Below are 24648 nucleotides of genomic sequence, written 5' to 3' on the forward strand. Positions count from 1 at the left end.
CCCTTGTTTCCTTTTTCCCCTTTTGCGTCTTCCCTTTCGCACTTTTGTTATTTATTATTATTTTGCCAAAACTCGATGATCTAGAAGAAAAGAAGAAGTAGACGATAAGGAAAAGAAACAAGAGCAAGAAGAAGATAAGGATACACCGACCAACTTCCATTCACTCTCTTTTGTGGTGCCCTCTTCTGAGCCTTTTCTTCTCTGGTTTCCCACAATCTTTTATTTGGCAACCTGAGATTTCCCTGCGTTAGACCCAATCGAACGGTAGTAGGACAGAGTACATATACACGAACCGCCCAATGCGCCTTCCCACGTTTCCGTAGACAGCCAGAGACACGCAGAGAGAGAACCTTGGGGCTGCACACGTCAGACCCACGCGACCGAGTCCCGCTCTTCCCCCCCACATCCCACGCCGTCTTTCCTTTTTTTTCTTCCTTTTCCATACGTGGGAAGGGAGCTAGAAGGAGAGAAAGAATCACGGTAGACGGGCAAAGAAAACTAGGGGAAAAGAAAGATGCCGTCTGTTGCGCAATGGCGGGGGACACCCTCAGTCAAGGGCCCAACTGAGGGTATACGCATGGCACTGCTAACTGCGTCACTCATTGGACTTCAGTACGTTTGACTAAGGGACTTTTTTTTTGTGTCACCAATTGTCCTCCAATTTGCTCTTAAATACGAATACCAAACTAACGCCTGGGGTTTTCAAGGTTCACGTGGAACGTAGAAATGACATACTGCACGCCCTACCTCCTCGAGCTCGGCCTCACAAAGTCCAAAATCTCCCTCGTATGGGTCGCCGGTCCACTGTCGGGTCTCATCATGCAGCCCGTTGTGGGCGTCGTCGCCGACCGATCTACCTCGCGCTGGGGCCGGCGGCGCCCGTACATGTTTTTCGGAACGATACTGGTATCCATGTTTTTGCTGCTGCTGGGCTGGACAAAAGAAGTCGTGCGGTACTTTATCAAGGACGAGGCGGCGGCAAAGAGCGCAAACGTATACGTGGCTGTGTTTAGCATTTACGGAATTGACTTTGCCATCAATGCGGTGCAGGGGAGCTGTAGAGGCTTGATTGTGGATACGCTGCCAATTGAAAAACAGCAGATGGGGAGTAGCTGGGCGAGCAGGATGGTGGCAGTAGGCAAGATGGTGGGATATGCGGCTGGAGCTGCGGATCTCAGGGCAATTTTCGGTCCCATGCTAGGTGATACGCAGTTCAAGCAGCTGACGGGTGTTGCGGCGCTGACTTTGTGTATTACTGTTGCTACGACAAGCTGGGCAGTCACGGAGAGAGTGTTGGTGAACGATGGTATGGCAAAGGCTTTGGATATCAAGCAGGTGGTTGGAACAATTGCGCATACTGCGCTCAATTTACCAAGAAGTATACAAGCCATCTGTACAGTACAGTTTTGGGCTTGGATCGGTACGTTTTTTTCTTCTTCTTCTCTTTCTTCGGGAGTTCCAAATTCGGTGGAATAGTGACACAAGCTAACAAAAATTCGAACAGGCTGGTTTCCTTTTCTCTTCTATAGCACCACATGGGTCGGCGAAGTCTACCTACGGTACGATGCGCCGCCAGAAATTAAAGCAGCCGGCGACATGACGGGCAAAGTCGGGAGAATCGGCTCGACGGCTCTTGTTTCCTTCTCAATCGTGACATTCATAACGTCTGTCCTGCTGCCCTTCTTCGTCGAGAACCCCGAGCATAGCGAAAAGGGCCCCGGCTTCTCACCCTCGTCCAAACGCAAGTTTGACGCGGGACCCTGGGAAAAACGCAAGCCAAGTCTGCTAACGGCATGGGTCGTTGCACACTGCATCTTTGCGTGCAGTATGAGTATGGCGCCTTTTGTGACTTCCATAAAACACGCGACTATCATCATTACTCTCTGTGGCGTGTAAGCACATCCTTTTCCTGTATTTTTTTCTGTGATGAATTGTGAGCTGACGTTGCATTAAAATGATTAAAGGTCATGGGCAGTTGCTTCATGGGCGCCATGGGCATTGATGGGCGTAGAAATCAACCGCCTAAACATGGCTACGGCGCACTCGACACATTCGAAGCGGGCCTCGATTGACCTCTCCGAGGCGCAGGATAAGCTGGAAAAGGCGGACGGAGCAGGTGCTGGATCGGGTAGAGGAGGAGCAAGCTCAGGGCAGTATCTGGGCATCATGAACCTGTACACGACACTGCCGCAATTCATGGGCACCGCCATTTCTTGGGTCGTCTTCTCCATCCTGGAACCGGGCAAGAGTCCCGAGCTGAGCGAGGCGCCGCCAGAGGAGCATCACAGCACGGATGGACCCAACGGTATTGCTGTCTGTTTGTTCATTGGAGCGTGTTCGGCATGTCTCGCGGTAGTGGCCACTTTCAGATTGGGCAGGATCCAGGGAAAGATGTAGGAGAGGGAGAGCAGCCATCCATGTGTGGCGTAATATGGCTCCAACACCAAAGGCACACAAAACTTTTTTTTCTTCTTCTTCTTTGCCGCCTCCGTGTGCAAGCATCAAGGGTCGCAATCTGTACAATACATACCATACATTATCCGAACTACCTCCGTTTTCCTCGAACCCTCGCCCCAGCAAAGGCATCAGCGATGAAGGCAAAATGCGAGCTGACGCGCTAAGCGGGATCGGGGCCCAGGAGAGATTTTGCTCTAAGATTTTCTAGTGGCCCGCTTTGTTCTAGAAGACAGGTGTGGCTCTGTCGGTGGTACAGTTCCGGGCATCGGGAGGGATAGAAGGTGTAGTCATCGTCGGCACATACGTGTATATAACGATGTGTATCGATCGAGAATGGTGACATGGTCATGATGATGATGCTGAGGGTCCCTGCTCTGACGAGCAGTGCAACGTGGATGAATCAGGTCGGGCAGCTGGCGAGGGTTTTCGTTGAGGTCAAAGGGCCTTTTTTTTCCTAATCTCTATCTGGGTGGGTGGAGATGGGGAGGGGGGCGCATGGCATAAGTGTGCCGTCTCCAGGTTGCAGTTGCTCGACTACGGCTACAGCATCTGCTCGCAGTTATCCGCATCGGCGGCCAAGGTCGGCCACGCATGGATGCAGCAGCGCGGTGACAGTGCGGGAGCGGGTTGCAGGGCAATGGGAGGCGGTAGAGGCTACTGGGCACAAGCTGCACGCAAGACTGAGGCCGTCTGTGGCCAGAGAGGGAAGAGGGCCTTGAGTCGTCCGTTGCGCGTGCCACGCCACGCCGGGCCTGGGAAAAGACGGTCAGGGTACAAAACCATCGGGGGCCCGGCTGGCCTGCGCGCTACAAGCTTTCTTTCTTTCCAATTCCCAGCGGCCGCCTTGAAGAAAGTCAGCTTGATTGTTGCTGTTGCTCGTCGTTGCACTCTCTCTCTCGTACGCGCTCATCCACGCATCCCCCCCGGCTCGCCCTCGATCCCTTGTATTTTCACACTAGGCGCAACTAGGCTCGTCCCTAGAAAACAACCCTTGCCTCGACTCAACCGCCGAAACATTTCCATCTCTCCCCAACCACTTCGCTTCGCCACTCTTGCATCCACACCACTCATTCGCCAAGATGTCTGAACCGATCCGCAATAAGAAGATGGATGCCATTACCGCTCCGTAAGTAGTTTTTGACTCGATTTTTTTTTTCTGCCCGACGTCCCCCGAGCTTTTCGTCTCCTTCCTCCACTATCCCTCCATCACAAACTCCAACCAGCCCCTCGCCTCGTTTCCCCCCCTCCACTCCCCCTCCATACATCATCCAACATGGACGTCCCTCAGTCTAACGTCCGCCCGACCAGCACCCCCCAAAACACGCCTGCAAATGCCGCCCCGATATCGTCGCGCGCCCAGCAGCCCGGTGTTGGCACCATCAAAGAAGGTACGTCGCGAGAAGGAAAAATCCTTGTTGTTGCTACTGCCCCTCCAACCCCGCCCTGCCCTGTTTGTCGCACGCCCTGACCGCCAATCTGACTTTTTTTTTCTTGTTTCACAGAGGACATGGAGCGCACTGCCGCTGGACTTTTTGCTGCCAACCCCGCCCTCGTCGCCATGATGCAGAACAAGCTCGGCTCGCTCGTCGGCCGCTCCAGCGGCTACATTGAGTCGCTTCCCGCCTCGGTTCGCCGCCGAGTGGCCGGCCTCAAGGGCGTCCAGAAGGAGCACTCGAAGCTCGAGGCTGAGTTCCAGGAAGAGGTGCTCCAGCTCGAGAAGAAGTACTTTGCCAAGTTCACACCCCTGTACCAGACGCGCCAGAAGATTGTCAACGGCGCCGAGGAGCCCTCAGAAGAGCACGTCAAGATTGGCGAGCAGCAGCAAGAGGACGATGAGGATGAGGACCAGCCCGAGGCTGAGCTCAACAAGGACGAGGGCAAGGACGTCAAGGGTATTCCCGAGTTCTGGCTGAGCGCCATGAAGAACCAGATCTCACTCGCCGAGATGATCACAGACCGCGATGAGGCTGCCCTCAAGCACCTCACAGACATTCGCATGGAGTACCTTGACCGCCCTGGTTTCCGCCTCATCTTTGAGTTTGAGGACAACGACTTCTTCACCAACAAGACCATCACCAAAACCTACTACTACCAGGAGGAGAACGGCTACGGTGGTGACTTCATCTACGACCACGCCGAGGGCGACAAGATTGAGTGGAAGGCTGGCAAGGACTTGACTGTCCGTGTCGAGAGCAAGAAGCAGAGGAACAAGAGTAAGTTTTTCTGATGATGTTCTTTTTGTCGCACGACAAGACGCTAATATGATTCTTTGCAGACACCAAGCAGACGCGCGTCGTTAAGAAGACTGTGCCTACAGAGTCGTTCTTCAACTTCTTCGACCCACCCAAGCCCCCACAGGACGATGATGACGCCACCTCCGACATCGAGGAGCGTCTCGAGCTCGACTACCAGCTTGGTGAGGACATCAAGGAGAAGCTTATTCCCCGCGCTATTGACTGGTTCACCGGCGAGGCTCTTCAGTACGAGAACATTGAAGACTTTGACGAGGGCGAGTTTGAAGACGAGGACGACGAGGATGAGGATGAGCTCAGCGATGACCGCGAGGAGGAAGAGGAGTCTGACGACGAGGTAGGCATTGACAGTGATTCGATATATCAAAACACCACTAACACACACTTGCAGAACGACGGCACAAAACCCAAGCAGGAGGCTGCCGAGTGCAAGCAGAGCTAAATGCATCAGCCTGCACCACATCTCACATTACCAAGAGCGTAATCTTCCGAGTCGTTCAGGGCGGAATGTTCATCTTGGACTGCTACAGCATGGGTCCATGGCGATCTCGGCTTGCCACGACGTTTCCACGAATCTTTATATCCAACACCACTTTTCCATGACTTCTTACCTGGCGTAATACTTGCATCAAGAGAGCGCAGGGGCAATGGTTGATTGGGGTTACCACGAACTAGCCATATCACCAAGTATTCTAGACCTCCCACCCTTTCTACACACATCCCCTTTTATCAGGTTCACGGCCCACAACCAACGATCGCTTAGCATAAACGGCGTTGTCTAGGTGGGGTTTTGCTGCATGTATTTTCCTTGGGATTGCAAAGGGGCCTTGATGTTTTACGATGGCAGTAGAATGGCGTAATCAGGCTCGAATGCGTGTCATGAGTAAATGAAAAGAAAAAGTTTGAAGCCCCATGGTTGGACCGTGTGAGGTTTGTGCGTGGGGGATGTTCATTGTGACGTATCAGAGCGAATAGGACCGTAATTGTGTATGGTGCGAGTGGGCGTTGATTTGAAAGGCACACCATCGGAGTTGATTGTAAAAAATGTCTTGTGACAACGACCCTGCATGCTTTGGTTTTTTTCCTTGTTGAACTACTAATTGCAGGCCAGCGGCGTTGGAGACTGGCTGCATATTTTCCTACTCATTCTTTTGGGACCGTTATTGTGTGCGGAATGAATACGTAGCGCGGGGTAAAGTTAGCGGCACAGTGGGGGCCAACCGGGTGAAGTTCGGGAAATGGAGGGCGGCGGGGGGGAAAGTTCTTGGGAAAAATAATTCTGGGAAGCCCGTGGTTTACACAACGACCAACTTTTTGTTTGTAACACGACCTCCGCTACATAGCAGATACTTCTGTTACCTTTTTAATTGTTCACCTACGGTAACAATTGGCCAAAAAAAACCCACACGAGACGAGAGAAGAAAAAAAGGACCGGTATTTTGCTCCAGGCGCATACGGTACTAGAGAAAGAGCATTCCGAAGCCGCGAAACGTTGAACCAGAAAAGAAGGAACAATGGGGCGCACAAATCCCAACATTGTAATAACGGGTACACCGGGTGTAGGCAAGACGACGCACGCAGAGCAACTGGCGCAAGCAACGGGGCTGAAGCATTTATCTGTGAATCAAATTGTGAAAGATGAGGGGTTCCACGAGGGCAAAGATGAGGAGACGGGGAGTTGGATTGTAGATGAAGACAAGGTATGCTTATTTCCTCTCTGTCTCCTCTTACATCCTAACACATCCCTTTTTTTCCAACGCGAGATGTAATTTCTAACCCTCACTCGCAAAAAGCTCCTCGACTACCTCGAATCCCTCCCCTTACACTCAACCGGCGGCTACATCCTCGACTGGCACGCCTGCGACCTCTTCCCCGAACGCTGGATCGATCTCGTTGTCGTACTGCGGTGCGACTCGTCTATCTTATACGACCGCCTTACCGCACGCGGCTACACGGGCAAGAAGCTAGAGGAGAATATGGATAGTGAGATTATGCAGGTGTTGCTGGAGGAGGCGAGAGAGGCGTATCGAGAGGAGATTGTGGTGGAGCTGAGGAGTGAGAGTGCGAAGGATGTTGAGGGCAATTTGGAGAGGTGTGAGGGGTGGGTCGAGCAGTGGAGGAGGGATAATGTGAAGGAGGGAGAGGAGAAGGAGTAATGAGGAGAAGGGGTGAAATGAAATAACGGCAAGGGGGAGGGGGGGTGTGTATGATACCATTGTAACGATTATGAGTTTTTTTTTGTTTTCTCTTTTTCTTTTGGGGTATTGGAGGTTCTAGATGGTGCTTGCTCTCCTGCTAGGTGGAGTGTAGTATAATCTCAAGCTGACTCCGTCTTACTCGCCAACCACTCCTTCAATTTCTCCAGCGCCTTACCCCTGTGGCTAATCTTGTTCTTCTCGCTCTTATCCATCTCAGCATACGTCTTGCCTTCGTACTCGAAGCATGAGTCCCAACCTACATCCACTCTATTAGCAAAAATCACTTAAAAGAAGTTTAAAAAAAAAAGAGAGAGAGAGAGAGAGAAAGTACCAAAAACAGTAGATCCCCGACTCTCAACCAACTTTCCATCCGTCCTTCCCTGGAACAAAATCGCTTCGTGGCCTGGTCCCTCGCAATATCCAAAGGTGCAGACTGCCTGGGCGGATTTATCGTCGAAGCCTGCGAGGAGTTTGTGGAGGTTTAGGGGGCCGAGGGAGAGCATGAACCATTTGCTGTGATGGTTAGGGTAAGAGAAAGAGCAGGGGAGGGGAGGGGAAGAAGACGTACATGTAGGGGCCGGGAAGGTCGTTCATGGCGGGGAAGCAGAGGCAGGTGTCTTCGACTAGGACGGGGCCTTTTACCTGGGGGGGGGGGGGTGAGGGAGTTAGTACGTTCTGAAGAAGAAGAAGAAGAAACAAGGCTCATGCTTGGATGTTGCTGGGTTGAGACATATATGCTCCTCTCCCACTTTTCTGTGGGTCTTCAAGTTAGAGTATGTGTAATTATCGAAGAACTTACTGCTTCAGCGGCTCGTCGCGCCTTATCTCTCGTCACTTCTTCGACTGTGCCTTGGATCTCGACTAGATCGACATTCTGGTTTCGCAGCTCAATGACGCCGTCGAGGATGGCTTGGACTTCGGCGAGCTTGTTTTTGTTGCCGGTTATGAAGTTGAGATGTTTGGGAACTGATGCGGAGGCCATTTTTGGATTTTTTTTGGATATCTCAATTGTGGATTGGCGCTTATCTTGTGCGGTGATGAATTTATGATAGGGTTTTTTTTTCAGTCTTGCTGTGTGCTGAGTGTTAACAATCAAGCATTGAAATCGCAAATCATGTGTTTTGATATACCTTCTTCTCGGACTCTTATTCCGCTGATTGTTAATCAGCGTCTTGAAAATTTCGAAATGACTACGATGGCGGAATTAGCAGATGTGCAGGTGTAAAGGGCGCAGTTTTGGCGTCAAGCCCACGAAGCGGTAACATTAGCCTGTCTTCTGTAGTAAAGGGCGTAATCCACCAACACTGCCACTTTGGATTTTTTTTTAGCGTCACGGAGGTACGTACAATCTAAGAGATGTGTTCCTCACACGATGTTCTGATTACAGAGTCAGTCTTGCAGTCATGTTGATAAGACCGAGGGGTTCTATGATTAGCTTCTCACTTGTACTAGTAAGCGAGCTGAACAGGGATCCTGTGCCTCAAATGTAACCGTGGCCGACAAACCATTACCCTCAGCCGCATCAATCACACCCTGCTATGTACCTGCATAGACACCTGGTGTCCTCGAAATTACCCATTTCCAGCTTAGAAAGACGTGTATAATCGCCGAAGCGAAAAGAGCCTCATGGCTTGAGGCTGAGCTTTTCACCGTCATTCCGTCTTCCCAGCGACAATCACGACACCTACAACAGCTGATCCTTATCACGGCGCATAGCGGAGCTGGGCATTTTCCGTTTCCTGGATCTCTTGACCGAAAATTACACTGTACACTGCCGCTTCGTCACCGCCAGAATGGGTTCTCTCAAGACGTTGTTTCTGGCAGTGCATGCCTCCAATGGCATAATAAGAGCTTTATTTCTGCCAGCATGTTATGTCACGCTCTTCAGTCCGATCGCACTGGCTATTGCATGGTACTTTGGCTTTTTACAGACACTTGAAAATCTCATACCCGAAGACTTTTCCTGGTTCGATCTTCTACCTCAATTCGCCATCTCAGCAGTCCTTTTCCTTTTGCCTACCAGATTCTTTTCGGCCTCAAGTAACGAAGTTAAGACTAAAGATGGGAAGAGACGGGTACAATCGCTTCCATACTGGATCCCAGGGTTCAGAAACCTCTGGAGTATCGCGCTTAGTGGCGAGGAGTGGTTAGGGAGCGTGAGGTAAGCGCGAATATTTCTTATACTATGGTATATGTACTTAACCATTTGCAGAGAATCATCAACCGCAAATGTGATTGCGTACAAGGCCGCAGGAACTCAACATAACGTACTGCTTTCAGAAACTTTACTCGCTCAGATCTACAAGAATTGGCAGAACCTGGAAACCCCGGACAACAACCTAACCGCCATTCTTCGCAACGCATTCAAGCTACCTTCAGTAATGGAAAGCCACTATCTTGAGATATTACCGGAAATCAATCAAGTTGTCAAAACAGAACTGTATGGAGGACCGACTAAGGAGAACCTTATCAAAACGTCACTGAGTCTCTTATCCGAATCCCTTCCGGACCTCGTTACTTTCAATTCAAGCATTGTCGACCAGATGCAATGGGAACGTGTATCGAACATGGAACTCACAGACGGTACATCGGAGGTCGAGTGCAATCTGTTCATGCTTGTCAATGAGTTTTGTTGCAACGCCATCCTGCCGCCGATTGTGGGAACTCATTTCACTGAATCCTATCAACTACTTCCTACGGACTTGGCTGCTCTCAACGAACGCTTTTGGGCACTCGCTCTTGGTTTACCACGGTTATCGCCCATTCAAGGCCTACCAGGATCAGCCTTGGCCCAGAAGAGATTGATACAGAATTTTGCAAATCACTTTGGGGACCTTACCAACCCACCAGTAAAGCGGGTGCCGGCTGATGACGAGAGTGTGAGCGGCGAGGAAGATACAGATGCTGATACAGTAACACCTCTAATGAAACTCAATCAAGTATTCTCCAAGCATGGTCTTCCAATGGAACTTCGAGCTTCGATTGCTCTCCACATTGTCCACGATATAGTCTCAGAAGTTGTACCGCTTGTTTTCTGGACGCTACTACATGTATACTCATCGTCGAAAGCGCAAGAGCCGAAGACTTTGGAAAGCCTGCCCCTCGAGGGGATCAAGAAAGAGACTAAAATCTGGGCCCAGGCTTTCCAACCGCCATCAATTCATCCCGCATTCCCGGCACCACCAGAGATACGTTTTGGATCAGCCACTCAAGTTCTCACTACGACCTTTTCACCTTATCTTCGCTCGTGTATCAACGAGGCTCGCCGTATGTACAGCTGCTCTGTCAGCACGTACAAGATCAAACAGCCCATTACGCTGAAAGAAGAGGATGCTGTACGGACCGGCAAAGAGGAGGAATGGGAGCTAGAAGCGGGGACGTTTGTTGACATCGGCCTTTCTCAATCTATGATCAATTCATCGCCAGTATCGAATCCTGCTCCACAAACCTATAAGTCGGACCGCTTCCTCAATGCCCCGGTTTCATGTTCTATTGTTGCTCCGAACGACCTGTTAGAATCGTACAAGACTGCACTTATCATCCCGTTGGTTGCTGGTATCATGCAGCTATGGGAGATTGCTCCGGCGCCAAAGAAGAGCTTCTTTGACCAAATGCAGGAAGCAGGGAATGAAGCATCAATTGGCGCAGCCGCGCTTTCCGGCGAGGAAAAGGCGGCACGAGAGGAGGCCAACAGAGCGAGAGAGAATGCAAAGAGAAAGGACGCAAAATGGGCGCTTCCGACGGCCGTTGATGGAGCAAGCATCAAGGTTCCGAAGGCTGATGTCAGGGTAAGGATCCGTAAGAGGGAAGGTTTGCCTACAAGTAAGATTGTTGGACGCATTGGCTAGCGAACCATTCTGAGACTTGAGCGAAGCGGGCTATCGCCCGTTGCCGGACTAGGAGATACCTTGTATACAATTACGCGAGTAGTACGAGTTTCAAGTGTAACAGGTGTCACCGCGTGTCAAAAAACGCATGCATATCGGTGATTTTCTAGATGGCGAATGCTGACGGTCGGACCGTGATCCAGAGGTACGCCATACACACGTCTAGGCATACAAGCATTGGAGCGTGTCAAGTTTCGTGATCACCATCGTCGATGCCAATGCCTTTGAACTCGTAACCTCCAAAAAAACGTCCTCGACACGAATCAAGACGAGAAAATCAATAAACTATCTTTTGCTATCGAACTTTGTGCCAAGTCAGCGATCGTACTTGTAGCTGGGTGTGTATCTGCCACATCACAATAGTCTTGTAACCTAGGCACTCGTACCCGTTTCCCCAAGTGCCCGAGGTGCGTCCACACGAAGAGAGCCACGATGCCCAAACCTCGATCTCGATTCGCAACCCTATCTATCTCCCTGTAGAGTGTATCTGGCATCACGATTATTCCCACATTAAAAACAAGGGGGGTAGTACGAGCCATGTGGTTCCATCAATGTACATATACACATACGTACATTGTACATGAAATGCACATGTACATCTCGGCCGCTGACGTCGGCCGCACATCACCCAACCAAAGTAGCGGTGAAAACCAACAAGGGGAAAGCGGGTATAGGGCAGGGCAGGGGTGTGTGTGTGTGGAGGGGGTGGTGGATGCATACTTCTCTTACTTACAAGAAAAAACCCGCCCATTTGCCGATCGACACTAGAAGGGCAACCACGCATTCCACCCCATCAAAAACCATGACCTCCACATTACTCCATTACCGGACGTCGGGCTGTGCAAAAAGAAACGAGGAAAGAAAAACGCCCAAAACAAGCAACACCCCTGCAACTAAACAACCAAAGTAAGTACACACATCGAAACCATGTCCTAGCAACTATCTCTTCCCCCCTCTCTCTCTCGTTCTCTTTCTCCCTCTCCGCAAATCAGACACACACGCGCGCGCGTCTGCATATGATATGTCGCAGCATCCCCCCCCTTGTGCCCTCATTCCCGTTTCCCCGCGAAACCAAGGCATAACGCAACAGGACACAAAAAAACGGAACATAGCGACGCTTAGACGCGCCGGTGAGGAGGCCAAGGCGTCCCGTCCCCCCAAAAGCGCGCGTGCGCACACACCCCCAACCTATGGAGAACGGGCAACGATCGGAGTGTTTTCTTGTCGGTCTCTCGCGTTCCACAGAGTCTAGAAGCCGAGCGGGTCGCGTTGTTTTTCGGGGGCGGGGGGGAGGGAAACATGGGTTAGGTTTAAATCACCAGTTTTGTTAGCATTAGCTGAAAGGGAAATGTCGGAGGTGGCCGGGCGAGAGAGGCGCGTTGGTCAAGTGGCCCTTTTGAGGCTGTTGGGTACATACGTGTATACATGCTACTTTTGGTGAATTTTTTTTTGACGAGTTCAGGATGTTTTGGAGACGGATGAGACGGGGAGAGTAGGAGAGAAATAAAAGACGCAATCACGACATATGGGCTGATGACGGGTCCGGTAAGAATGAGGGGGTTTATTGGTGGTTTTTTTATCTATTACTATGAAGAATAATGGGGGGGGAGCAGTAAAGAGACTGGGGGGATACAGGTACCTTGGTGATATGCAATGCAAGCTTGGTTTGTGAAAAAAGATCTAGATTAAGACTTTGTGTAAGTAATCCGGAGCCTCGGGCGTCGGTGTGTGTGTGTGTGGATACATGTCACGTGGTGAATTGAAAGGCGGTCAGGGGGGATGGATGGCCTCAGTTGGGATATTTTCCCGAGGATAGTCGGTCTCCTTACACATGACTTGTTGAGTACGCGAGCTGGACGGCCCAGGAAACCTCGAGCCGTGTAGAATACAAACTTTATAAAAGCCTCAAAATGGTATTTCCCCATCGAGAAGCACTACAGCTTCGGTATCAAGCCTTCCTAGCTCAGTGGTAGAGCGCGTCACTAGTAATGACGAGGTCGTCAGTTCAATTCTGGCGGAAGGCAACTTTTTTGCTGGTGGCATCGTGGCGCAAGTGTGGTAGCAATTGTGACAGTTGCGGGAATCAGTTGTCATGTCCCTGCATTGAAGGCGCCCGTTGCGTCTAGTTTTTGACTGACCGCTAGATAACATTTACACATGAATCGCAAAAACATATTCAGTTCAGTGCACTTTGTTTGTGTCGGAAGATGAATCTTTTTGTACCGCGCTTCATTGATTGTGCGACTATTTGCATATTCAGGGTGCACTGGCCAGTGCTGTCAACACAGACCACACACGACATTCGATTCAAGGCCTGGAAAAGCCATGCGTTCACAGCACAAAATGCGACAGGATGACTAGTGCACTAAAGGTGCATGAAATTGGAACTCGTCAATGTCATTTCCATGATACTTTTCCCGCACGACCTGATAACACCAGATGCGGATCGTACCCCATGCACGCCATCACTGCCGCGGACTCGCATGAAGGGTCATGTTTATCTTTTATTTGTAAACACAAACACCTTTGGAATGCCGATATCATGCCGCAGAAAGTTGAAAAGACCCAGAACCCCTTGGCTATCCATTGATACCCTTAAACCTGATCAAGGACAGTCTCCTTGAACTCACGCTCAACCTTCTGGCCAGAGTCGTCCTGGCTCGACTCGCCGTGGAGACCAAGGAGAGCACCAAGGTCGAACTTGGGTGCCTTGAGGAGCTTGACCTTTCGGACGTGGACCTGTGTCTTGTGTTAGCCTTTTTTTTCTTGTCATTGCACATGGCGATCCTAGCAAGCACGTACGTTCTGGAGGGGGTAGATGCCCTGGGTGGCCTTCTCAATCTCACGACCAATGACCTCGGGGATGAGCTTCTGGGTGAGCTGAGCGAGGGTGCATGCGCTGGCGTCGCGGGTCATGATCTCCATCATCTTCTTGCGGATAGCCCTGATCTGCGAAGTTTGAGCGTATGTGGTCTTCTTGACCTGGTTTGGTCGTCGCTTGGTGAAGGCAATGCAGAAGAGGCGGATGAGGTAGTCATCGGTGGTCTTGACGACGACGTTGGCCTCGATGAGGGATTGCCACTTGCGGACGAGGGAGCGGAGCTTGTCGGAGGTGAAGTCGAGACCGTGGAAGTTGGTCAGGCAGTTCTTGCCCTGAACCTCGTCGACGCGAAGCTTGACCTTGCGGAAGGCGTGGTCCTCATCCTTCTGGAGATCGGCGAGCGAGACCTCGAATATCCGGCCCTTCAGAGCATCGTTTGCGTTCTTGAGACCAGTGGTACGGTTGACGAGGGTCTTTCCAACACTGCGAAGAACGTAGAGTAAGCATTGATTCCCCGTGTGTGTGGCAGCGGGAAGTCTTACTCTCGGACCGCGAAAGTTCCTGGGGCCTTGATGTTGTACCAGTCCTTCTTAGCGAAGGTGTCGGTCTTCTTCTTGAGACCCTTCTTTCCCTTTGAAAGACGCTTGTTCTTGCCGACAGCCATGATTGCGAGTCTTGTTGTCGGGCGTCGAGATGTGGTGGGTTGTCGTCGTCGATGTCGAAGAGCGAGAATCCAACGCCAATGTGGTGTTGAAAATCTAAGCGAGCCCAGTAGCGCATCACGTGCGCCAAGACCACACAAGGCCACGGCGATCCGCACATGTACCACTTTGACTGCAATGCAAAATGCCTGGCTGGACAGCAATCTAGCAGATCAATATGTGGGAAATATAGGGCGATGTTTGGTAGGCAGAAGAAGCCAGCATCTTGTCTCTTTGTATTGGTTCTGAAGGGTTTGGGCGCTGCGCGACGTTTTGCTATCTATAGGCTGGACATGCACGGATTGACCTTATCATTGAGGCACAAGTAACATAGGTGTTAAACACCCGCGGCGTGCAGTCCATTGTTTGCTGATAAGGTGCGATGCGCGTGTGCAGCAGAGGAGCGAGTCCAGGCCTCAGCATGTGGCGATGGCGGGGGCGATGGAATCACCAGCACAACTTGAATCACGGAACAACATGTGAAAAGTATGGGTAGTGTGATAATGCATTGGTATTATCATGTTATTACATCTAGTATACTTCTAATATGGGAGTGGGCTTGGTACGGGCTGGAAAACGCCTCACGTGCCTGGCCCCTCAACCTAAGGGAGCTGTGCTCATGCGCCTCCTTTAGCATCGTACCGACTCGAACACGTGCACTGCGGTGATATGACCAAAAGCAACAGCGCAGTGGCTGTGCGTGTAGTCATCAGACACCTGGACAGGCCGCTTCCTTCCACCCCACGTAACGTGCCGCCACGCACCTCCACGTCGCACAGGGCTGACAGTCTGACTTGACCTGCCTGCGCACAAATCATCGTGGAGGTAGCGTAGTGGCTCCAGCGCCGACTCAGCAGGGGGCTGGGTCAGATCGCTCAATAGGCTGTACATTGCTGACGCTCTGTAGCCTCGGATGCAGGCAAGGTGCGCTGCTCCTGGGAAGAGAAGTGGGGGATGGCCTGGTGAATTGGGTAGTAATGGGATTTGGGAGGTCCTGGCGCATGTCGAAGGGAGTCTTCGCTACATGACATCCTGAACCCCAGCGGGCCGTACGCTCAAGCCTTGACGTCGGTCTGCTGTTCTTGCTGGGCATATGGGCTTTCAGTCTGGCAGAACTTCTCAAAGTCTGGGAAGCTGATGTAGCCATCTAGAAGTAATGTTAGTGTCGTGGTGGGGGATAGAGAGGCATTGGTGAGATGTGCTTACCCTGCTGTCTGTATTGCCTGACGTAGCGATCACTCTCGGTCCGTGACATGGCAGGCCTGTCGGAAGGGTAGGATGGTTCCGAGTTGAGCCTGGATCTTGGCGAGAGCATTGGACTTCCTGGAGGGGTTTCGCCGCGAGGAGTGGTGGGCGAAGAGGCGACCTTTGCGAGGAGAATGGAGGCCTTGATTGGGCTTCCCGAAGTAGCAGAGTCGCGGCGAGAGGTGGTGGGAACCAGAGTAGTAAGACAGGGAGAAGAGACGGTTGATGGCGTCAGAGGAGGTCGTCGGCTTCCCGATCGGGAGCGTTGGGGCGCCTCGGTGGGCAGCGAGTAGTAGTAGCGTGGGTGGGTAGACATGGCGAGGGGTAATGTGTGTGTGTTGTAGTAGAGGTTGAATTGGTGTGTGTATGTGTGTGTGTGTGTGTGTATGTTGATATAGATGTTGATTGAGTAGACTGGAGGTGAAGAATGACGGACAGCGTTGCGAGCAGGTCGGGTAGTATAATAATGTGGTCGGAACTGCCTAGACGCGCTTCACCCCATGGTACCGAATGTATAGTGACGCCTCTGGTCGGCCCAGGCACCCTAGTCGACGCCAGCTGCATCAGCAGCCCGGAGCTCCCCACTCGACGTCGCTGGCGGTTTGGAGCTAGCGCGTGCATGTCGAAGAAGTGGGCACCGCCAGAAAACGTGGACGGTCAGAATTAGCCTGGGTGCCAGGGGACGTGGACGGACGGACGTGGTGTCTTGTCGGCCTCTGACGTGCCCTGACTCGCCCGCCCACACAGCGCCCGTCCGTCTCACCTCCATTTGCGCTGCAGGTGTGAGCTGGCCACGGCGCACACCACCCGGCTGACTGACGGACTGACTGACTGACTGATTGATTGATTGACGGACTGACTGACGGCACTGTCACTGGCACTGGCATTGGCACTGACACTCCCTCTCCCACTGCCGCCCGCTCCCTCTTGATTGGCACCCTCTGCTGCTCCGTCACCGTCACCGTCACCGTCACCCTCCAAGTCCAAAAGCCTCTGCACTGCCGGAACTGCGGGTGCGCTGCCATAGCGGCGCCATAACAAGCAGCCCTTGGACCGTGGCATCGGCAGACCAGCCGTCGCCGTCACTGTCGCTGCGCAGTCATGACAAAACCAGGCCCATGGCCAACTGCACATCGGCCACTCTTCCTTGCCGGCCATCAGGAACCGCCCAAGGGCATTATACGCGCCCCCCTCATCGCCAGGCTCATCCCCATCGCCGCCGCCAGACCACCATGAGGCGTGTGCGACCTTGAGACAGGTACAGCACAGCGTCTGCATCAGCCTCGCTCATCTCCGCCCGGCACTCTTGCTGTCGCTGCTGCTTGTGCTTGCGCTGGTGACGACATGGCCCGCTGTGTCATGCATCCGCCCTGGCCGTCGACAGAGTCGAGAACGTCGCCTTGCCAAGCGCTTCCGGCTACTGCCCCTTTGCCAGGCATAGCACAACAGCATGCAGAATCACAATCATATCATCTGCCTCTATCATCTACACCGGTCGCCTCGAAATGACATACCCCTGGCTCCACTTCTGTCATCTATACTCATCTCTGCTGCGGCACGGCGATTGAGTGCAAGCCACGTACCGCCTCGCCTGCCCAGCACCACACAAGCCCCCAATCGTCTGGCCTCTGTCGTGTCTTTACCCGGGCGAATACTGCGAAACTTCCCTCTGCGAGACCGTGCCTCAAGTTCTGGAACAATTTGCTCCGCGCTGCGTCTCCACATCCACGTCAGCTGCTTTCACATGTTGCCCTCTCTTGCCATGTCTGTTGCCATGTCTATTTCCAAGCGGGCAACGCCCTGATTTGCCCATTAACATTCAATTACATGCATTTCCTCAGCTGAGCGCCTAGCATACCACATGTAGCAAAACAATTCAACAAAAAAAAAGAACACGACAAAGATGCACACTAAGCAACATTTCGGAGCACTCTCACCCCATTGCTTGTACTTGCATCCTCTCAACTTCGCTCCTCGCTTGCACCTAGTGTACTTACGCACACATAGAGTTTGCAAAGACAAAATCAATCAATCCACTTCCCACGATGGATCTGAACACACAAGACCCCCCGGCCCGCTTACATGCGAACTCACCAGTGCATTTATTAGCATCATGTCGTGCTGCCCAGTCCGTTCAATCTGCAACCAGGTTAGTCACACCGACGTGCATCATTGTCCCGAGAAGCGGGTACGCCTCCACGCCGTCATACCCGCGGCCGTTTTGCACCAACTTATCCGTTTTGGCACCCTCATCACCAAGTGCGAATCCCATCAACTTGTCTCGGCCCGGAATGATCAACCTCGCGTCCTAAAAAAGTGCTTGCTCCCCGGATTTTCACTGCCCATGGCCATACTCTGCAAAAAGAGGAAGGTTGTCGTTTGAAGTGTTTTGTTGAGCATGTTGGCGTCAAGTTGCCCCGCACCAAAGCAACGTCCTCACCACACCCTCAGCTTACAACGCCTCTGACCAGCTATAATTCTCCGCAAGTCCAGACACGCTCCTACGGCAGATCTCGCCGCCGATCCTATCCGGATGCTGGCATATACACCGGTCGCAATCATGACCTTGGTAGTGTTTGTTGAAGCAAGCGAATAGACAAGCGCCTATCACTGCAGCAACCTCCCACCAACGCTGCCGAAAAGCCTATCAAGATAGCCGCCACAATCCGTCTGACGGATGGAGAATGCACACTACGGCACATTGCCCATTCTCCGATTACCTATTGCAACCCACCCCCCAATCGGGCCCTCATCCTTACAAGCACATGAGGGTGAGCGGCAAGTTTATTCCCAGCACCTGCTACAGTTCCGATATTTTTCAGTTTGAACCAAGTCTGCATCAACCAAGGTAAACCAAGTGGGGGTACCAACAAAACAGTTTTTTTTTGCAAATCACAAAGCAAAGAAAAGCGTTGAAAAAAAACCAACCACAAGCAACGGAAGTCATCGTAAAAGAGCGGTAAATAACAAAGGCCAACCACAGATGCACACACACATCCACACTACATAAGCAAGACACCCAGCGATAACAAGGGGCGGTGACGAAGCAACAAGCCCGACCAGCGGGCCGCTCCCGGTGTCGGTTTCGCATCTTCCGTTTTGACAGCGCTGCAAAAAAAAATCGCAGGCTGTGGGCGTGTGATCTCTTCCCAAATCTTCTTTAACCCCACCTCTGAAACACTCAAACCTGAACCAACGCATAAGTAAGCCAGTCGGTCATGTACACACATTCCAACCAAAAACTAGCACAAACCACAACAACAAACTAAACAAACTTCCCTGATTTGCCGCTAAACATTATCGTCGTTGCTCGCTTCTGGCACACACACACACACACACATACGCCAACCCCGCTTCTTCTTCCCCTCCACATGAGAGAGAGAGTGTGTGCATGTGTGTGTGCTCGCCTACTACCTCTCTACTTACTAGTTCTACCTACAAAGCAATGCAACACTGAAAAGAAGCGCATCATGCGACCAAAAACGGCCTCTCGCATTCGCGCAGCACGTGCGCCAGGTGCGGGTAGGGCGCGCGAGGGCGAAAAAAGGGGACCAGGTATGCCTGGATGGTGGGGTGTGTTTGTTCGACCCCTCCTCGCGCGTCTAGCGCTTGCTTGCCCTTCTTCCCGGTCTTTTCCAATTGGGTGAAGTCTGCTCTGTTTTTTCTGCTTTACGAACCTGGTTTATGTGTGTGTGACTGGAACTTGGCTCAATGGATCCAAGTACGTACATACATACATCTGCTAGTCGTGGAGGTATTGGAGGTAAGTGGAGGCCTAATATAGAGAGGGGAGCGATACTACTCGCTGTTGCTACTGTTGCTACGGCTGCTCCTCCACTCTTTCCTTCCTTTTGCCCCCGCTTCAAACGGCGAGGTGCCGGGCTTGTTGTTTCCGTTGGTTTCCTGTTGGAGTACATATGTGAGAGGGGGCATTGTTGCCTTCGATCCTTTGCATGTGGTTTTGTTCTAGCCAACTTGTTCGCAAAGAGGCAAAGAGGCAAGGCAAAGCCAACTAGATTTGGAGTCGGAAGGATCTCACAGACACATGTATGCATGCACTTTGGCAAGCGCGCATATGACAAATTATCACGGTGAAACGTATTTTGATATCTTTATTTTTGTCTTACATTTTTTGACACTACGTTTCAGGTTTCACTGACAACGAGGCTCATGCCCGCATGTACTTACATATCGCGTGCAATGCGGGTCCCCCCTCAGATGACCCTGCATTTGCGGTATAAGCACACCGCGCTGGCCATTGTGGCCCATGACCTGGTCACTCAATGCTAACACGAGTTAGTGTGATGATGATCTGGAAGCAAGGGGAAAAAGATAATGAAAAGCATGGCAGGAAGTGTAACTCACATCGATGTCTTCCCATCCACGACCTTTGACGTTTGCCAACTCATCCATGGACATGACATGTCCGGTTGTAACTGCGGTGATCCACGTCAGCAAAAATGCTCTGTCATCCCCCCTTTTTTTGTACCCTCGCGCACATGACCGATAACAAACGATCACAATACCAACAATAGTAACAGCGACATCGAACGACAAAAGACAACAACAAAAGCACTTACAGTATCCAGCTTGGATCTTGGCGTCAATCTCCACTCGACTGTCAGCAGGAATCATCTCATCGGGAATAGGCACACGCTCGTGAATCGGGATGCCCTGCTCGACAATAGCATCGTGCTTCATGTTGGACATGCTAAGCATGCGGTCAATCTTGGTGATGCCCAGCCAGTGCAGGATATCGGGCATGAGGGCCTGGAAACGCATATCCTTGACACCGGCGATGTTCTCTGTACGCTTGAAGTACTCGCTCGCACGGTCTTCGCCGCGCTTCCTGGCATTGTACACGAGGTACTTTGTCACTTCGCCAAGGGCACGACCTTCCTTGCGGAAGTAAATGACTACGCCGCTGCCGCCGCGCTGTGCTTCCTTGACCGCCTCCTCGATGCCAAAAGTAAGGTAAGGGCGGCACGTGCAGATGTCGGAGCCAAACACGTCACTGCCGTTGCACTCGTCGTGGATGCGTAGGGCGAGCTTCGAGTTTGCGTCGGACATCTTTGCGGGGTCACCGAAGATGTAGACGGTCAGACCGCCAATGGGAGGGAGGAAGAGCTTGATGTCGTGGCGCGTGATGAGCTCGGGGTATGAGCCTCCTGTCTCTTCGAATAGTGTCCGGCGGAGAGTTCCCTCATCTGTGGACTTGGGGTTAGCTTCAAAGCAAATTGAGTATTGTGAGGCTGGGGGCTTACCAATGTTGAAACGCTCAGCCACGCCAGGCAGATACCATACTGGCTCCACAGCGACCTTGGTGACTGCGATTTCGCCCGTCTCATTGACGCAGATCTTGCCATCTGGTACCAGTCGGCCTTTCTTTACACTGTCCTCGAGCTCGGGCACCTTCATGTGAGCTCTTGTAATGGCAATGGTGGGTCTGATCTCCACGTCATCCTTGTCCATGATATCTTTGTACAGCCACGGTGCGAGATGGCCGTATGGATCCATAGCCACAATCTTCTTCTTGTCGCTCCATTGCGGGAACGGACCAATTTTAGCGGCAGGCTCAGTGTTTGTAAAGTCTGGTTTGTGCGTGATGTCGAGGTTCTTGCTGGCTACAGCAAGGGCATTGTAGATGGAGTATGAGCCTCCGTGGGCGCCAATAGCTGTTGGACTATTTAGCAAACCTTAAACCCAGACAAGAGACATTGGATACATACCATTGCGCCTGCGAATGGTGTTCGGATGTCTAGATACAACAACAGGACCACGCACAGCAGGGTCTTTGGCACCCCATTCCATTGGCAAGGGATCAACGCCAGCCTGGCCAGGGTACGAGGTCAAGATGATCTTTGAGATCTTCGAAACACTTGTACGGCGGGGCTGGGTCTCTTCACTTGAAGGGGGCTGCTCATACTGCTGGCTCACAGCTTCTACGGTTTTGCCAGACTCGGCTTCAGTGGCCTTGTCGCTGGCCAATGTGCCATTGGCAGCCTCACTTGCAGCTTCATCCTTGATTTGCTTGATGCCCGCCAGTATGTTCACACGCCCATTGATCTTGTCGACCGAGGCAGCAAGTACAGAGTTCTCCGAGCGGAGAGCCTTGAGCCCTTCGAGGATCTCTTTGAGGACGGCATCGCTGGTCGAGCTTTCGGAAGACATGATGGGCAGTAAACCAGATCTCTCATGCAATTTCTGTAGAAACAGGTTTTTGTGAATTGAAAAGAACTTTTCCGCTGCAAAAATTGCTTGTTTGCGTGTGGGAATTGAGTCGTAGAGCTAAAGACCGGGGAGCTCCGAAAAGGTGGGATAAACCAGATGGAATGATCTGGTTTGTAAAGGCAGTGGGGAGCAAGGGCACGAATACAACTTGGCTTCTTCACGGGACCAAGGGGGGATTGGGGAAGAATCCAGAGAAGAGAAGAAAGAAAAGAAGGAAAGAGGAGAGAGCAACGTGGTCGAATATGAATAGTGCTGGAGGTGGCCGACGATGCCAGCAGCACTGAACAGCTGACTTCACACGTGCCTGCGGCGTCGGTGTACGCTGATAGGAGCGGGGCCGCTTATCGACTATCGACGCATGGGGCAGCTCCCCGGCCTGGCGACAGGGATCTTGGCGGTCGGAGCCACGCGAAACATTCACTTGCGCGATCGCGTCTCATTGCATGCGACAGAAGTCTTGCTGTTGACATCACTTCCTTGGACTCGACGCTGCCCACCGCCCACGCCCCCCTTCTCGACCAAAAAGTGTTTTTTCCTCTCTATCTATCGACGCAACGACAATACACCTGGTGATCCGGTCACCGCGACAAAATGGTTTGTTTTCTCGGCTGCATTTCCAACTCTCGTGCGCAAATGCTAACCACCACGGACAGGGCAAGCGTAAATCATCAAGCAAGCCTCAGGGTCCCAAGAGGGTGCGTCATACCCTTTTCACCTCTTTCACTATCCTCTCTTTGTGCACTAGTCAAACTGACGAATCCCACAGAAGGAGAAGCTCCCCACAACCTTCCAGTGCCTCTTCTGCAACCACGAGAACTCCGTCAGCGTATCCATTGAGAAGAAGTCGGGCGTCGGCAACCTGCAGTGCAAAGTCTGCGGCCAGACCTTCCAAACCAATATCAACTACCTGAGCGCCCCCGTCGACGTCTACGCCGATTGGATCGATGCCTGCGATGCTGTTGCGAAGCAGGCGGCAAAGGGCAATGCAGAGGTCTCGCGGAGTTCGCATCGCATGGGACGGATGCCCACAGCACACAACCAAGAAGACGACGATGGCGATGGCGGCTTCATTGAGCACGACGATGCGGATGCCGAGGGCGAGTACGCCGACTAGACTGGCGTTCCCTTTGATGGACAACGAGTTGCGAGGCTGAGGGTCACTTTGGATGTTGGCAGCGCAAGAGGGCTTTGGGTCTTGTATAACATATAGGCATAACGGAGACGACGGGCTAATAGTTTTGGCTTGCAAGGCGTTTTGGGTGATTAAAAGGACCCGCACATTCGCGGCGGGCGTTACCATCTTCAATACAAGACTGATATGTTGCCCCTCCACTGGGAGTTGGGCACTTGCTAGTCCACTTCGAATGCAAACTTTGACGCGCAAAAAAACACTTCGTTGTCACCTTTCCACCTTTTCTTTTGTCATTCAAACAGTCATGCTAACATATGCTGAAGTAATTGAGAACCACGTTGCGCGCATTGGATGTTCATCATACAAACGAGACCAGACGATATATATTTTTTTACATCGTGTAGAAACGGTCGCCAAAGTCACCCAGACCAGGAATGATGTAGCTGTAGTCTGAATCAGCATGCGGCGTGGTCAGACATAGAGAGGGGGAAACATACTTCTTTTCGTCCAGACCCTCGTCAACAAAGGCCGTAACCACACGAACCTTGGGGAACTTCTCCGCCAAGCTTTGCGCACCTTCAGGGCTTGCAATAAGGTTGAGGAAGAGGATGTGGTCCTCTGGTACACCTCGGGACTTGAGCACGTCAATTGCCATGAGCGCCGAACCACCTGCCACCGATTAGCATTCCGTCACCATTCGTTCGGCACGTGCTACTCAACATACCGGTAGCAAGCATGGGATCCAGAAGCAGTACCCATCGGTCACTAATGTCTTCAGGCAATTTGTCATAGTACAGCTTGGGTTTGCTGGTCTCTTCATCTCTTTGGATCAAGATTTTACCAATGCGCACACTCCTGCAGCAATCCCTCAAACCCTGCTCCATGGACTCTCCCGCACGCATGATAGAGACACCGCATATTTTGCCTTGGAACTTAACGCCCGAATAAGTGCGGCCTACGGGAGTAGTGATCTCTTGCGATTCCACGGGAAGGTGGTTGAGACCTTCCTCGACCAGAAGACGAATGATTCGATTGCTGTAGAAGATGAAGTCTGCACGGCCTGTGTTGCGGTCGCGAATCATACTTTCTGCGTTTTAGCAAAAGAAGGGCACGAATTGGTCACAGTCTGCTGGGGTCTTACGTGAGCAGTGCTATCAGCTGAGGGCTTTGAGGCAGGATGTGGACATTGCTCTGTTTGATAGGAGTCGAGACGGTTGCAGTTGGCTTCAGAGCAGATGGACGGTACTCAGGACCGACGCATTGAGACGGGGCTGAGGACTGCGTCTCGGGTGCCATGTTGGTAGGCTGATGAGTGTCAAATGTGTGAGGCTACGATACAATCAGCCAGGACTTTGAATTGTGTTGTGAGAACTGTGCTTTTGCATTTTTGAAGCTAATCCATGAATACGAAGTGATCAGAAACCATCTCGTAACGCTTGGGACATACCTTGAGATACGTCTTCTAGCTAGAGTTTGCACTGTTGAAAAGCAAAGTGGAATTGGCGGGGTGAATATCGACTGACGGGATTCAACAGTCAGACAAACGGGTAGAGCAGATATGAATTGATAAATACAATGCAAAGATAAGAAGAGGAGAAGAGGAGAAAAGGCTCGAGTGGAGTAGTAGTCTAGGCTCGTGACCGTCGGCGAACTCCTTCACTGGGTTTGGAAGGCGCGACCCTTGCCCCGCTGTTGGCGAGATCTGATGGCGGGTCCCTGCCTGC

At 51.9% G+C, this 24648-nt stretch overlaps 12 protein-coding genes across 12 annotated transcripts; 5 read left to right on the top strand and 7 right to left on the bottom strand.

The window, feature by feature from the left end:
- Positions 1-514: 514 nt before the first annotated feature.
- Positions 515-2397, top strand: COCCADRAFT_32794 (uncharacterized protein; the record flags this gene model as incomplete). Its single annotated transcript, XM_007709415.1, has 4 exons — positions 515-612; positions 708-1420; positions 1505-1892; positions 1965-2397. The coding sequence occupies 4 exons, from the start codon at positions 515-517 to the stop codon at positions 2395-2397; spliced, it is 1632 nt and encodes a 543-aa protein (XP_007707605.1).
- Positions 2398-3536: 1139 nt separating this feature from the next.
- On the top strand, positions 3537-5151 carry COCCADRAFT_83813 (uncharacterized protein; the record flags this gene model as incomplete). The annotated part of the gene is made up of 4 exons (XM_007709456.1): positions 3537-3583; positions 3766-3845; positions 3960-4670; positions 4733-5151. 4 exons carry the CDS (start codon positions 3537-3539, stop codon positions 5149-5151), a joined length of 1257 nt encoding a protein of 418 aa, XP_007707646.1.
- Positions 5152-6223: 1072 nt separating this feature from the next.
- Positions 6224-6865, top strand: COCCADRAFT_83864 (uncharacterized protein; the record flags this gene model as incomplete). The annotated part of the gene is made up of 2 exons (XM_007709457.1): positions 6224-6409; positions 6503-6865. The coding sequence occupies 2 exons, from the start codon at positions 6224-6226 to the stop codon at positions 6863-6865; spliced, it is 549 nt and encodes a 182-aa protein (XP_007707647.1).
- A 161-nt stretch (positions 6866-7026) lies between these two features.
- COCCADRAFT_83865 (uncharacterized protein) lies at positions 7027-7889 on the bottom strand (the record flags this gene model as incomplete). The annotated part of the gene is made up of 4 exons (XM_007709458.1): positions 7027-7163; positions 7239-7420; positions 7476-7549; positions 7707-7889. 4 exons carry the CDS (start codon positions 7887-7889, stop codon positions 7027-7029), a joined length of 576 nt encoding a protein of 191 aa, XP_007707648.1.
- An 811-nt stretch (positions 7890-8700) lies between these two features.
- COCCADRAFT_22453 (uncharacterized protein) lies at positions 8701-10755 on the top strand (the record flags this gene model as incomplete). Its single annotated transcript, XM_007709390.1, has 2 exons — positions 8701-9068; positions 9120-10755. The coding sequence occupies 2 exons, from the start codon at positions 8701-8703 to the stop codon at positions 10753-10755; spliced, it is 2004 nt and encodes a 667-aa protein (XP_007707580.1).
- Positions 10756-13389: 2634 nt separating this feature from the next.
- On the bottom strand, positions 13390-14279 carry COCCADRAFT_83997 (uncharacterized protein; the record flags this gene model as incomplete). The annotated part of the gene is made up of 3 exons (XM_007709459.1): positions 13390-13533; positions 13597-14098; positions 14158-14279. 3 exons carry the CDS (start codon positions 14277-14279, stop codon positions 13390-13392), a joined length of 768 nt encoding a protein of 255 aa, XP_007707649.1.
- A 1092-nt stretch (positions 14280-15371) lies between these two features.
- COCCADRAFT_83775 (uncharacterized protein) lies at positions 15372-15877 on the bottom strand (the record flags this gene model as incomplete). The annotated part of the gene is made up of 2 exons (XM_007709460.1): positions 15372-15463; positions 15523-15877. The coding sequence occupies 2 exons, from the start codon at positions 15875-15877 to the stop codon at positions 15372-15374; spliced, it is 447 nt and encodes a 148-aa protein (XP_007707650.1).
- Positions 15878-16320: 443 nt separating this feature from the next.
- On the bottom strand, positions 16321-17286 carry COCCADRAFT_22456 (uncharacterized protein; the record flags this gene model as incomplete). Its single annotated transcript, XM_007709391.1, has 3 exons — positions 16321-16809; positions 16866-16987; positions 17076-17286. 3 exons carry the CDS (start codon positions 17284-17286, stop codon positions 16321-16323), a joined length of 822 nt encoding a protein of 273 aa, XP_007707581.1.
- A 2571-nt stretch (positions 17287-19857) lies between these two features.
- COCCADRAFT_32801 (uncharacterized protein) lies at positions 19858-21732 on the bottom strand (the record flags this gene model as incomplete). The annotated part of the gene is made up of 4 exons (XM_007709416.1): positions 19858-19997; positions 20142-20768; positions 20826-21236; positions 21291-21732. The coding sequence occupies 4 exons, from the start codon at positions 21730-21732 to the stop codon at positions 19858-19860; spliced, it is 1620 nt and encodes a 539-aa protein (XP_007707606.1).
- A 651-nt stretch (positions 21733-22383) lies between these two features.
- COCCADRAFT_22458 (uncharacterized protein) lies at positions 22384-22906 on the top strand (the record flags this gene model as incomplete). Its single annotated transcript, XM_007709392.1, has 3 exons — positions 22384-22386; positions 22446-22487; positions 22559-22906. 3 exons carry the CDS (start codon positions 22384-22386, stop codon positions 22904-22906), a joined length of 393 nt encoding a protein of 130 aa, XP_007707582.1.
- Positions 22907-23315: 409 nt separating this feature from the next.
- Positions 23316-24220, bottom strand: COCCADRAFT_83869 (uncharacterized protein; the record flags this gene model as incomplete). Its single annotated transcript, XM_007709461.1, has 4 exons — positions 23316-23367; positions 23422-23593; positions 23649-24007; positions 24066-24220. The coding sequence occupies 4 exons, from the start codon at positions 24218-24220 to the stop codon at positions 23316-23318; spliced, it is 738 nt and encodes a 245-aa protein (XP_007707651.1).
- A 33-nt stretch (positions 24221-24253) lies between these two features.
- COCCADRAFT_84041 (uncharacterized protein) lies at positions 24254-24529 on the bottom strand (the record flags this gene model as incomplete). Its single annotated transcript, XM_007709462.1, has 1 exon — positions 24254-24529. A coding segment is annotated over one exon (276 nt), but the record flags the coding sequence as incomplete, so codon positions are not given.
- Positions 24530-24648: the final 119 nt, after the last annotated feature.

Source organism: Bipolaris zeicola, assembly GCF_000523435.1.
Source record: "Bipolaris zeicola 26-R-13 unplaced genomic scaffold scaffold_8, whole genome shotgun sequence".
In the NCBI taxonomy this organism is placed as follows: domain Eukaryota; kingdom Fungi; phylum Ascomycota; class Dothideomycetes; order Pleosporales; family Pleosporaceae; genus Bipolaris; species Bipolaris zeicola.